The sequence below is a fragment of the Trichechus manatus genome, unplaced genomic scaffold, assembly GCF_000243295.1.
Source record: "Trichechus manatus latirostris isolate Lorelei unplaced genomic scaffold, TriManLat1.0 scaffold00010, whole genome shotgun sequence".
Taxonomy (NCBI): Eukaryota; Metazoa; Chordata; class Mammalia; order Sirenia; family Trichechidae; genus Trichechus; species Trichechus manatus.
The window spans coordinates 27,723,073-27,736,364 of NW_004443946.1; the positions used below are offsets into that span (position 1 = coordinate 27,723,073).

At 55.5% G+C, this 13,292-nt stretch overlaps 1 protein-coding gene across 3 annotated transcripts; it reads right to left on the minus strand.

Moving 5' to 3' along the window:
* Positions 1-738: 738 nt before the first annotated feature.
* Positions 739-12,473, minus strand: PGF (placental growth factor). Of its 3 annotated transcripts, none has more exons than XM_004371047.2 (7): positions 12,394-12,473; positions 11,163-11,202; positions 6,766-6,962; positions 5,834-5,910; positions 3,641-3,670; positions 3,480-3,542; positions 739-842 (listed from the first exon to the last, which is right to left on the minus strand). In XM_004371047.2, the coding sequence occupies exons 1-7, from the start codon at positions 12,469-12,471 to the stop codon at positions 815-817; spliced, it is 513 nt and encodes a 170-aa protein (XP_004371104.1). In that variant the 5' UTR covers positions 12,472-12,473; the 3' UTR covers positions 739-814. The 3 variants fall into 3 exon arrangements, with proteins under 3 accessions (XP_004371104.1, XP_012415543.1, XP_004371105.2); XM_012560089.1 differs by having other exon boundaries at positions 815-842; positions 11,163-11,199; positions 12,394-12,468; XM_004371048.2 differs by lacking the exon at positions 3,480-3,542 and having other exon boundaries at positions 815-842; positions 12,394-12,468.
* Positions 12,474-13,292: the final 819 nt, after the last annotated feature.

The following is a 13,292-nucleotide window of genomic DNA, read 5'->3' on the forward strand; positions in this document are numbered from 1 at the left end:
TGTGGGATGCCAGGGTCCTCAGGGAACCTGCTCCCCTTGCCACACGCCATTGGCCTAGGACACATGGGCCCCTCCTCTCAGTGACCCCATCCCCATTGGCTGGGCCGCTCCTCGTCCAGCCTAGGGCCCACTGTTTGCCTGTGTCCCTGTGAGGGGCAGCTCGGTGGTGCCTTGGCCAGAAAGAACAATGTCCCAGCACAAGCAGTGACAAATGTGAGGAGAGACCGTAAGGGGATAAGGAGCAGCAAGGGCCCCCAGGCAACCACCATTCTCTCAGAGCTTTGAATGTATGATCTCCAGGGTGAAGAGGTGCTGCCAGGAAGAGGAGGAAGTGGCCAGGCCACCTCCAGCCTTCCCACCTTCCCACCCAGCCAGGGCCATGGAGGCTCAGAGCAGGCTCCTCCACCCTCACTTGGCCAGGAGCCCGCAAAGCAAGGGCTGCTTGTCCGTGCAGAGCCCAAGGCCCACGAACAGGCAGTGGGTCCCCCCTCCAGCCCCCTGGAGACCCCCAGGGCCTCTGGGGCCTGGCTTGCCCCTCACGAGACCACGTCTTGCTTCTTCTCAAGCTGAAGTATCCACAGGTCCATGGCCGCCTTCTTTGTTCGTTTCTCTCACGTTCTGTGTAAGGCACTGAATTCCTGAAGGTCCTGTTCGTCCCTGTCCCTCATCTTGGAGGGAGCGAGTCATTCAGCAGGGATACAATTGGCTAATAAATAGGGGGCAGGTGCCAGCAGGAAGGTAACTGAGTGTGACGGTAATAAATACACGAGCCGGGAGTGGGGTCTCTCTCCTCCTCTCTCTGCCGAGGGGCTGGTTACCTCCGGGGGACAGCATCGCCACACCTGCCAGAGACCAAACACAGACGGGGGGGGGTATTAGCATGTGGTAGAGGCTAAGGTCCCCCCCCCATGGGAGGGGGAATAGACCCAGAGGGAAAGCTTGGACAGTGAGCGTGGGGGGAATGCAGCACTCCTGGGTCCCTGCTTGCACCGAGGCAACAAGAAGCTAGGAGCTACCTTTCGCCAAGCACTTACCCAGATGCCCAGTCCTGTGCTGAGCACGGTCTCATTTACCTTTAACAACACCCATGAGGAAGACACTATTATTATCCTCCTCTTACAGATGTAGAAGCTGAGGCTCAGAGAGGTTAAGAACTTGCCCAAGGTCACACAGCTAGTCAGTGGCAGAGTGAGGATTTGAACCCAATCTGACTTCGAGCTATGATGCCTCTGGTTACCCGAGGACAGCAGTCTTCAAACGGGGATACATGTACCCATGGACATACATGAAGATTGTCCAATGGGTACATGGGTACTGATAGTTTTAAAGAAATCCATCTGTAGCCTCTGTACCTACTCTGTCTTAAAATTGTCTGCGTGAGAAAGCGCATGACCTCTTTCACAACTGCCCTTCTCCTTTTAGAAAGAAAGGACAGCATCTTGCCCTTTTCAAATCCTGTTTCAGCGCTTTGCCCCAAGGTAAAAATATTCAGAAACACTAAACGAAAGGACGATTTGAGCTAGTGGTTGGTGTAGATGTCGAGAAAGGAAATATGGCCAATGAATGGGTAACTAAGACTTTTGCAAGTCAGGTGGTTTCCAAGTCTTTGCTTTCAACAAAACTGAAGAACAGCGTAACCGAATTGTCAGCTAATAGATCATTAAAAGTAATTTTTGCTGGCAGATCACTACGAGTTCTTTGGCAAGTAAATTGGAAGGAAACCGGGTAACTGAGTGATGTTGATAAAACAAAATTCCCCCCAGTCCCATGTACTCACTCATGTGAACCAAGGTTTCTCAACCTTTTCATCTATAAAAAATGATAAACAGGAGTGGAATTAATGTTGAATTCTGTCTCCGTCTGGCGGGTAGTCACGCTCATTAATGGGCAAGTTGACTAACGGAAAAGAACTCTCCAAATCCATCTCATCGAGATGCTTTCCCAGTAAATTTCTCTTTTATGTTTAACATGTGTGCTGTTTGGGCCAGTTGATACTACTAGAATTATTTTGACAATTCATTCCAAAGAAATTTCAACTCAAGAGTTTTATGCTCACAGGAAATCTAAAATAATTCAAATGTATATACCATTTTTGTGGTAGAGGAATATGACAAGGTGATAAAAGATATTTAGCATTAAAAATATACTAAATTAGGCTGAAATTCTGTGGGGGAAGTGAAATGGAAATAACAAGTTCAAGGAAAAAAGAAGCAATGTAAATATGCAATTGCAACTATTAAAGAGGTGTTCATGTATTTTTGGGGTTGCTGTTGCTCATTTTAAAAAGACTGGATGATGCTGAGTATTAAATTAGAATAGCATATAGATGCCATCGGACACATCTGAAGAGTTATGTAATAGCTTTATACTAAAATATTCATGTTTATAGTAGACCAGAAATTATATCCTTTGAAATTGTTTATAATTATGATGAAAAGGTTCAAGACCAACTTAAAAATGAGCAGGAGAGCATATGGTTTTTTGAAATTCTTTTAAGAGGTTCCTGAATAAAATGTTTGAAGACCGCTGCCCCGGGAAACAGGGCCATCGGACACTTTGCATCCAGGGTGGGCCTGTGCTGACTTCAGTGCCAGCACCTTCCTCAAATCACTGATTAGGCCCAGGGGAGAGAGTCCCCACCTTCAGAGAGGTATGTGTGGTGGTGTGCCTCAGCCTGTGGAGTGGTAGGGGCAGGACTTGGGTAGCTCCCGTCTCATAGCTTGAACTGATTTCCTGGAGCCTTAAAGCTGGGAGAGTCCTTCGCCCCTGACAGTTAATTTGTAGTGTGACCGACTTACTGTACAAATGAAATATTTCTTCTTCGTCTTCTTCTTTTTTTTACTATTTACCTTTATAGATTTGGGTTTGGGTTTTTCCTTCTCTAATACTTCTCTCACAGCCACACTCAGGCCTGCGACTCCAGCCTGCTGCCCCCAGGTGAGAAGCCAAGATGGGCAGGTAACATGAAAAGGGGAAGAGGAAGCAGCAAAGGGATCCTAAGGACCCCCTGGGATCCAGTGGGGGTTTTCACCTTCCCCAGGGGCCACTAGCAAGTAACCTTATATAACTTTCTAGTTGCTAGAATTTTCTCAATAGAACGTAAGCACCATAAGGGCAGAAATCCTGTTTGTGTTGTTCACTGATGTACCTGTCACCCAGTAGATGTTCAGTAAGTGTTTGAAGAATAATTGAATTTTGGCAGACCCCCTGCCCCTCATTCCACACAGAGAGAAAAACCAGGCTCAGAAAAGTGAAAAGACTTGCTCAAGGCCGCACACAAGGAGAAGCAGGACAAGAACCAAGGTCCCCTGATGCTTCCTGAGCCCTAGAATCTCAAGGAGGTGTAACTCCATGTTCTGACCCCAAGACAGTCCTGAGCCTTGCCTTTTCCCCTCCCAGATAGCTGACCCCTGCCAGCAGGGCAGGGTCTCCCCTCTGGCCCAGCCTCCTTGCCATCCCTGGGCTCCCAGCACACTCACAGGTGGCAGTCTGTGGGTCTCTGCTTCTCTCTCTTCCTCTTCCCCCTGCCCCTGGATCTTCTCCTGCAATAAGCCAAAAGCGTCAGGACAATGTGACTGGGGGCCCCCATGCTAGGACAGGGGCTGGCAGGAAGAACCCCAGCCCTAGCCAGGCCACTTACCTTTCTGGCTTCATCTTCTCCCGCAGAGGCCTGGGAAAACAGAGAGAGGAGCAGCGGAGAAGCAGGAAAGCGGTAAGTGGTGACTCCCTGTTGCCCCTACACCTCCCCTCAGACATCCGGAGTCCTGGCCCTAAAGTTAGCATTGGGGCCACTAGGGGGCGGCATGGAGCTAGAGAGGGAGATAAGGTCAGAGGCCTCTAGGTTTCAGCTCCCACTCTAGTTTCTGGGGACCCCACCAAGAGAGGAACTTAATTCCCGTTTGGGGCCCTTTCCACCTCCTTATACACCCCTCAGCTTCTTGACATCAAATCTGAGTCTGTTCTCTGCTGTCCCACTAGGCCAGTCTCTGTTCACTTCCTTCCCTTGCTCCTGCCCTGCCTTCCAGGTGCATTCTGGGTGTTTCCTCAAGGATGGTAAATGACAGGCCGGGCCATGAACTGGGGAATGGTTGCCTTGCTGCCAGGTAAGACTGCCTGTCAGTGCATAACCCCACCACTACCACCACCGCGCTGGGGAATGTGTGCTGAGCATGCGTGAGGAGGTGAGGGAAGGTGAGCACAGCCCCCTAGTCACCAGGCATGTTCCGGATCTGCCTCCCAGAGCTGTGGCTGTTGGCCCAGAAGAGAGAAGAAAGATGTCCCTTGTTGCCTGGCCCATTGCAAGAGGACAGGCCTCAGTCTTCCCCGGGAAGAGTGGATGGAGGCACATGGCGGCATGGTAAGAGTTGTTTTCAGGGCTAGGGAATGCTGCCTGGGGCTGGCTGCCTCCCTGGGGAGCCAGGGCAGGGTACCAGGAACTCTTGGGGGTGTCCTGGTTGTGTCTCTGCCATCTTGGTCAAGTTAAGGACACTCTTGCAGCCTCAGTCTCTTCCTCTGCCTGCCCCAACAGAGTGGCTATGAGGGCAAAGGTGATGTAGCAGGTTAAAGATCACCATCCAGCATTGGTCGGGAGGGCTCATTACTGAACAACTGTTATATAGCTAAGCCCTGATTGGGAGGGGTGGAAGGAAAGGGATTAAGGCAGGCTCCCCAACACTGGCACAGTGAAGAGGGCCTACAGCTGGGCTGAGGGCCAAAAGGGACGGCCAGAGCCCTGGACATTCCGGCAGGGCCAAGCTCAAGACAGTATTGGGGCTCTTGGAGAATGTGGTAATGGCCATGAGAAGTAGCGTGAAAAAGGGCAGGCTTAGGGGTCAGATGGGCCAGGGTTCAAATCCCTCCTGCCACACTTACTAGCTGTGGAAAATCACATAACTCTACCAAGCCTCAATTTCCTCATCTATAAAATGGGGAGGCCAATAGTACCTACCTCCTAGGGTTGTTATGAGAGCAGGGACCTTGCCTGTCTTGCTCACCACTGTATCCCAAGTAGGTGCTCAATAAATATTTGTTGAATAAATGAGAAAACACAGTAAAGTGTGGGGCTAGGCACAAATGTTAGTCCTCCCCCATCTTCCTGCCCAGGATAAGGCTCAGGCTCTCTAGTCTGGTGCCTCTATCCACAGCCCAGTGGCAGCAGGAACAGCATCTCTGCCCATTTCTCTCTTCCCTGAAGCTGGCTGGAAGTGCCAGGTCTGCTGTTCCTGGTAGCTAAGGTTCAAAGTGTCCCTGGGCACAGGTGGCAAGGCTGGTGCTGGTCAGAGGCTCTGCGGGGTGGGGTGGGGGTGGGGGTAGGGTCCCTGACTTCAAAGAAACCACACATTGCCTCCTGTCTTCCACCCCTTTCCTCCCATCAGGCCTAGTCCTTCTTTCTGCTCCTCAGCCCAGTCTGCCTCCTCCCGTGGCAACACAGCTGGGTCCAGAATGCAGTTCAGACTTGCAATGTCTTTGCTTCCTGGTGCTTATTCCAGGGGCCTGCGGCAGCTGCCTCTCATCTCAGGTGTGTGTGGGGGGAATGTGCCCCCAGCCCCTGTAAAGGGACCCAGACACTTCTTCCCCTGTGGTGTCTTGGCAGCTGTATTCCAGCTGCAGGAACACCTCCCCAGGCAAAACCAGCTGGGGTTGAGGACAAAATGAAAGGCAGCTACCACCGAATGCCTCAGAGTGGGTCCCCGATTTCCCTCAGCTGGGAAGGAAGTGTGGCCTACAGCAGGGATGGGCAGCCAGGCCTCTGCCCAGGACCCCTTGGACCTACCTTCCCTGAGGCTTCCAGGTGTATAGGGGCCTGCCCCTCCTCCCCACGGCGAGGACCTACCTGCACTCACAGCGCACGTGCTGAGAGAACATTAGCTCCACATAGGAGGGTGGGTCCCCAGAGCGGATCTTCAGGAGCTGTGGGGAGAGAAAGTAGATGCCTGGTTTGGGGGGTGGCCCATAGGTTTCCAGCAGCCCACTCTCCCCCTCTCTCCTGCTGGATGGTTCCGAACAAGTGAAACAAAATCTCTAAACCTCAACATCCTCAATGTAAAATGAGGATAGCACCTGCCTCGAAGGACTGAATGAGGTGACATTTGTAAAACACCTGGCACAGTGCATGGCATTTCTCAATAAATACACAATAAACCTGTGTGTGTGTGTGTAAAGCTCCAGAAATGAGCTTGCTTGAGAGGGCACCAACAGCTCCCAGTATAACCCACAAAAAGAAAAACCAAACCAACTGCCATCGAGTTGATTCTGACTCATGAGGACCCTACGTGTTTCAGAGTAGAACTACATTCTATAGGGTTTTCAATGGCTGATTTTTTGGAAGCAGATCACCAGGTCTTTCTTCTGAGACAACTCTGGGTGGATTCAAACCACCAACCTTTTGGTTAGTAGCCAAATGGTTAACTGTTTGTACCACCCAAGGACACCTCGGTATAAACAAGGCCTTCTTTAATATGGGCAGATTTCTTTTCCAACTTCCACCAGAGCATTTTCAAACCTGCTGGGTCTTGGGATAGGGCTAAGCTTGGATAGGACTTAACCAGGGTGTTGGTGAGTGGCTCAGAGCTGTGATAGGGCTCAGGAGGAGGGCACAGTGCTGGGGAGGTGAGAGCACTGGCCTGGGAGGCAGGTTCCAGTCCTGTGACCTGGCTGGGCCTGGCCTCTTTCCCTCTGGGTCCCCCCAAGCGGCCAGGATCTGTGGCCCTCTGAGCAGGGGTATGGGCAATGGGACACACGGAAGCGTGAGGAGCCCCTCCCTACCTGCATGGTGACGTTGACCGTCTCCACGGGCACACAGTGTAGGTTCTCATCACCACAGCAGCCTGTGCAGCGCAGCAGGGAGACGCAGGACGGGCTGAACATGTGCTCCACCTCACTGGGGTACTCGGACACAATGTCCACCAGCCTCTCCAGGGCCCGGCAGTAGCTGCGGCCCCACACCTCTTGGAAGGGCACCACTGCGTGGAGGCACAGAAGGCCGGGTCAGGCCAGGGTGGACCCTGTCCCCAAGCCACAGACCTGGCTCCCAGTCCCCCTCCTCCAGGAAGCCCCCAGCCCTCTCTGAGCTCCCCCTGCTCTGGGCTCATGATGTGATCCCTCTGAGGTTGACTGGTGGGCCCTTAGCTTATCTGCTGGATGGAAATCCCAGTAGAACAGAATGTCTCAGCATCCCAAGCTCTCTGCTCTAGTCTCATCTCAGGCACCACAGTCTCTGCCTCAATGCTCTTGGGGCTCCGAGGACTGTGCCCCTGGCAGCTCCCAAGCCTCTCTGGATCTTTCTCAGGCCTGACCTGGTGCCTCCTCCATCTTGGGGAACTTGCAGAAACCAGTCGGTTCTGGGGGTCCCCAGGGAGGGCTGGCCTTCCCTTTAGTCTTCTTCTCAAAAACCCACCCTGGCTCCCCTATTTCCTACTCCACTGAGTGCCAACTCCTCTGCCTGGCAATGGAGACCTCATTCAAGCAGTGTGCCCCAACCTGACTCCCCATTTTCATCCGACCAGGCCTCTCCCTGAGCTGGGGTAGTACAATGGGAATTCCCACCTGTGGACTTGCACTCTTTGTGGTCCATTTCTATCTAAATCCTACCCCTCATTTCTCCCACCTCTTCTCTGAAGCCTTCTCCATTCCAGCATGAACAGATGTTCCTCCCTTGAATACAACATGGTCCCTAGGGCTTGCCTTATCTCGGCCATTGGTAGCTCTTATCTCCTTTACAACCAAATCGAGCCTCTGCGAGGACAGGAGCCCAGTAAACAAAGGCTAAGTAATTACTGATTGATCAGAGGACAGTTCACTGAGGATTAGCAGGGACATCCCCAGCCCCCACAATGCCCTGCTGGTCGTGAACGGGAACTTTTGTGCGCTGATCTGGAATCCTTCAAACACCCCTGCTCCTTCAGGGGAAGGCCTGGGGCCAGGTCCCAAACAGGAACAAAGGAAGTGAGTGGCCAGAGCCAGTAGACCTGGCTTCTAGCCCAGACCCTACACTGGCTGTGTGACCTTGGGGAGGTCACTAAACCTTCCTGGGCATAGCTGTTTCCTCGCCTGGGGAAAGAGAAGAAGGTTGGGAACAGATGGTTGCTAAGGCCTCTCCAGCTCTGGTGGGTGGACTGCAACCCAGCCCAGCCTTGAAATCATAGGTAGAGAAACCTGTCCTGCCCTGGGTCATCCTGCCCATGCCTGACAGTCACCCCCAGCTGATGGGGAAGGACAGGGGAACTGGGTCGCCTAGGGACCCTGCAACCTCTGCCATAGAGCAATGGCCTCTTCTAGCAGCCCCTCACTTCTTCATGGCCCTTCCTAGATGGCAGAAGGGGCCAGAGTCCATTGCATCGAGCCTATGAGGACGTGAGTCCCAGGGTAATCTCAGAGGAAAAATAAGCCTCAACCCTAGCAGAGGCCCTGAGGAAAGGCTGCAAGCTGGTGGAAAATACCCAGGAGGCGGTGCGTCCACGTGGAGCTGGCCAAGGCAGCCAGAGGCAATAAACCGTGCTTATCTGGCTGTCTGCTGCTCCATTCTGCCCTGCTCTGCTTAGGGACACTAGGGCTGGGCCAGGGCTGGGAAGGGGCCCCAGAGGTCTCCCTGGACTCCACCTCTCCGGGCCACTGAGACACTCCCCCTGGACCCAAGTGGGAAACAAGTCCTCTGTCTCCAAAGGTAGCCCTGAAGACAGGGGAAGCCTGCCTTTGCAATACAGCACCCGCCTATCGTCAACTCCACGAGCTGTGTGTTTAGTCTAAAATCTTCATGAGCACTGATGTGACTCTGGGAGTTTAATATCCTTCTTGTAAAACATAAATAACAGTGGAGGAATAGCCAGCCGCCAAACAGCCACAGAAGGCCGGGCCCCTGCCCCGGGACCAGCCTTCAGGGAGGGGGACAGCAGCAGAAAAGGGACACCCCAGCCTCTACCATCATGTAAACAGACACCCACCTAGCTGGGCTGCAGGGGCCACAGCCAGGTTAAGTAGAGCTGGCTCAACCTTGGCAACAGAAGAAGGGATTTCCTTTTCTTACACCCACACCCAGCCATGCAGACTGTCAGCAGGACGCAAGCTCCAGGGCTCTGAAGTCCTGAGACCCACCACTTCCCGGGTGGCCTGTGTTAGGGGAGGGCCAAGAGGGAAGTGGGCCGGGGCTGGTTTACCTGGCAGCCACCAGGAAAGAGGGCAATCTACCCCTGGAGGCCCTGTTGGGTGTGTGGGAGAAAGAGAAGGGGCTGGGCGAGGGGCCGGGCTGAGGGAGCTAGCCGGTGACCACTCCAGATGTGGGCTGAGCCCCGCAGGAAGAGCTCTGCTCAGCTGCTCCTGAGAGCACTTCCTCTGGCCCCAGACCTGCTCCAGAGGCGGGGGTGGGGTGAGGGGAGTGGGAGGCTGTGGCCCAGTCAGGCACCTGGCCGCCTCTGGGGCCACGAGTGGGCTCTCAGCTCTCTCTCCAGCCCTGTGGTTGAGCCTCCCATCTGGCCCCAGCTGCCTACCACCCAGGAGAGAGGAGCCCAAGAAGTTTAATCCTGAGAGCAAGCTCCTGAGGAAGCCAATGGGGAGGGGCCACAGGGCTGGACAGAGCTGCTGGCCACTGGCCCGAGCCTGGCAGGTGTCCTCCCCATGGTCACAGCCTGCTGCAAGGGACACCCTGAGCTGTTAGGAGCCTGGTGCTGTGTACTCGGCTGTGCCACAGCCACGGGGCGGGGGAAATGTCAGAGACTTCAGGCCTCTCTGGGCCTCAGGTTCTTCATTTATAAAAGGTGGAGACAGATAACAATGCCTTCCTAGTTCACAGCCTTGTGGTCATGACAGAATTACAATAATAGTAAAAATCAATGTCTGTGGCTGGAAAGCCTTCCTCCTCAATATGGACCCTGCTGTGTTAGCAGGAGGGGATGATATTTTCAGATTTTCATGACTGGGGGCCAAAGCTCATTGTACTTCCCTTGGCCACAATACAGGCTCCCTGATGGAGCAGGATGACAGGTGAGGTGACCTAACCTAACAAATCTACATTTCCATGCCTCCTCACCCCAGTCCCTGGAGTCCTCCAAGGAGTCACCAAATCCTACAATCTTAGGAAAAGAAGGAATCTTAGGTATCATGGAGTCTAATGCTCCCATTTTACAGATAAGGAAACTGAGGCTTAGACTTCTCTATTAACTCTTGCCTGAACTACGCTGAAAGCATCAAAAAGGGCATGGGGTGGAGGTGGGGGTGGGTCCCTCTCCAAATCCCTGAGAGCATAATGTTGTGCCAGTCCCAAAGGGTGTACTGGGGTGAGGGTGGGTCAGTGAAGTTAAAGGCAGCTGCCTCCCCCACTTCCTCGGGGGGCTAAGGGGCTGAAGGAACATGGGCAGGCCCGGGAGAGGTTGGCTGCCAGGCAGGCAGGTGGGCGGGTGGCTGGGCGGGCTGACAGGCCTGCAAAGGGTGTGCCCAGCTCCCAGATGGCTATCACGCGTGTGCGTGTGCACGTCCCTACACGCCCCCTCTCCCACGGCGCCATGGGAAGCCTCGGCAGTGGTGTGTGGCCACTCTGCACGTCTCAGAGAGTCAGAGAGGGTGGAGTGAGGCAGGGGGCCTGGTACGGGCCTCCTGCCTTCTGCATGTATGTCTCTTTGGCAAATGTCTCGTTGCTGCCCTTTGAAGATTCCCTCTTGATGCAACCCGGAGCAGGGAGTGGAAGGGCCGGGGAGGGCGAGACTCATGTTCTGTCTGTTTGTAATCAATGAAAGCCTGGTCGGATGCCTGCAGCTCCACCAGGGCTAGGCTGCTTGGAAGGTCCCCTTGCCTCTCCCTGACCCTCTTGACTGCTTGCCCACCGAGTCCAGCTCCCAGACCCCCAGTCTGGCCCCTGGCACTTATTTCCTGACCAACTCTCCAGGACCCTATCTGCCACCTCACATCATACTGGGGAAGGGCTATGAGTCAGCCAGTCCAACCGCAGCCCTGGTCTGAGATAGACCTACTCTAGCCCTCTGGGTCACAGTAAGGGGATGTCTCGGGTCCTACCAACTTCAACAGCCAGGATGTCTAGCTGGTAGACTCTCCTCAACTTACTATCAGCCAGCACCCACCCTTCATGCCAGTCCTTGCCCATTCTCTGCCTTGGCTTGGGAGGAAAGAGGAGAGCGGTTCGGTGAGTAGGTGCACTCCCAGCCCAGCCAGCTTACCTTCCACCTCTGACGAGTTCCCAGCAGACAAGGCCCACTGCTGTGAACAGAAATGTGCAGGGATGAGGCGGGGGGGCGGGCTACCTTGGGGCTCTGCAAGAGGTGGCCCCTCTGAGCCCCTTCCCACCGGCTCCACACACTTTCTCTGCCCTGTCTCAGATATGCCTCTTTCCAGGTGCAACTAAAAACCCACTGGACCCTTGGTGAGTCCCGCCCATTTGTGGCCTCAGTTTCCTCATTTGGAAAAGGGCAGGAGGCTAGAGGCTTATTAGAGGCCCTTTGCCTGCTGCGTTCCAGAGATTTTTCAATCCTGTGGGGGTCTCCCTTCCGTCCAGCCCCTTCTGGGCCCTGTACAGCCCGCACTGGCCTGGTGCCAGAGCCCAGGGGGAAATGATCAGCTGGTGGGAGCTGAGGGGCTGGAGCGGGTGGCGCCATGGGCTGGTGCTGCCGGTAACGTTACACCCCTGTCCAGCCCTGCACCAGGCGGTGGTGGCGGGGCTCCTTGGCCCCTGGGGGGCTTCCCAGCCCACCCTACTCTGGGGCTGGGGCTGGGGACTCCCAGGGCAGTGGAACAGCACAGTGGTAAGGGAGCTCATTGGCTTTGTCAGGATTTCACTGCCCAAGCTGGCTCCCGGCCAGACTCACCCAGTTCCTGGGAAAAGGGCCCTGCTCACTTCCCAGGCCCCACATTCAGGACCTCCAGCCACCCACCCAGGAGAGAGGGCACAGCAAGCCCCCTTGTCTTGTCTCCAGCCCACCCGGGAGCCTCCAGCTCAGCCCTATACCCTGATGGGGGCAGGGCCCAGCTTCCCCACTGCTGGCGTCTTCAGCCAGCTTCCCCCCAACTAGGCCAGGTCAGAGGTCCTGGGGGGGCCTGCCTGGTCACAAAGCCTCGACCCTGACCACAAGGCCAGGGACCCACCTGGGATTAGTGGAGAGATGCTTTTAGCAAACCCACCAGGGCTTCAGGGGACAAAGAGGAAACCTCTCTCCCTTCTCTGTGGCTTCCCTATCCCTGCCAAGACAGCCTCCAGGGGCTGGAGCGAGGGGCTGCCCAGCCTGAGATGTCCTCCCAGGGGATGCCGGTCCAACCTGGCTCCTGGGAAGGGCTGGGACATCCTTGGCGGTGCTGCTCCCTGGAGGGGGTCTGTGATTGCAAGAGGCCCTGCTTAGAGTGCTTGCTGGGGGTGGGCAGCTCAGGGCAGACAGGCTTGGGGTGGGGCGTTCTTACCTGAGGGGGCACGGCGGGCAGCGCCAGCCCAGCCAGAAGCTGCAGGAAGCAGGTGAACAGCCTCATGGCAGGCATCATCTCAGACGACCTGGGCCAGGGGGCTCCGAAGGAAAACCACCATGCTCGTCCCCTGGGGAGCCCCTGGCCCAGAAGGAGAAGATACCAGCGGGGGCACTCACTGCTGCCCCGAGGCCCCTGCTGGAGGCCCGAGCATCCTCTGGAAGCCCTGGGAGTCAGGAGCCCGCAGGTGAGGCTTCGCTGGGGCACCTGATGGGGAGCGGCCGGTGGGGCGAGGCGGTGTGGGGCAGGCGGGTCCCTGGGGAAGGTCCGTCGGGCGCCCAGCGCAACCCCAGGTTCTCTCGTGACTGGGCAGGAGTCTGAAGATGCAGTTTCCTCCTCAGACAGCAGCAACCTTCTGGGACTGAAGCTTGTCGGCGACTGGGTTTCAGAGCGAGGCCCCGCCCACTGGGGGAGGCTCCAGGCGGGCTGGGCGGGGCGTCCAAAGCTCCGGACCCGCCGGCCCAGACCCCGGAGCGCGTGGAAGATCCCAACGCCCCGTCGAAGCCCAGCCCGCAGCCTCCCTCGGGTCACCGGCTGATCCAGACAGCATCAGTGCCAGCCAGCGAAGAGGGCCACCCGCTCGGGCTCCTCCGGGCCAGCCACCCTGGGTCGGGCGTCCAGGTGTGGAGCCCAGTGTCTGCGAGGAACGGGGGACACCCCACCCCTAGGAAGGCAGCAACTTAGTCTGGCCCTTCTTCAGTGTGGCACCTATGCCATACCTACAATCTCTAGGGGTGAAAGGATTACTAATCCCATTTTATAGTTGAAGAAACTGAGGCTCCCAGAGTGCCTGTGCCTTTTCATGTTGTAAAAACATACGCATTCTTGAAAAGTGTGTG

Bases quoted from the DNA above. Each gene is read 5' to 3' on its own strand.
- PGF (XM_004371047.2), bottom strand. From the start codon at position 12,471: ATGATGCCTGCCATGAGGCTGTTCACCTGCTTCCTGCAGCTTCTGGCT. The intron at 11,203-12,393 runs GTAAGAACGCCC...TTCTGTTCACAG, and splicing joins TGCCCGCCGTGCCCCCTCAG to CAGTGGGCCTTGTCTGCTGG. The intron at 5,911-6,765 runs GTAGGGAGGGGC...CTCTCCCCACAG, and splicing joins CGGTCAACGTCACCATGCAG to CTCCTGAAGATCCGCTCTGG.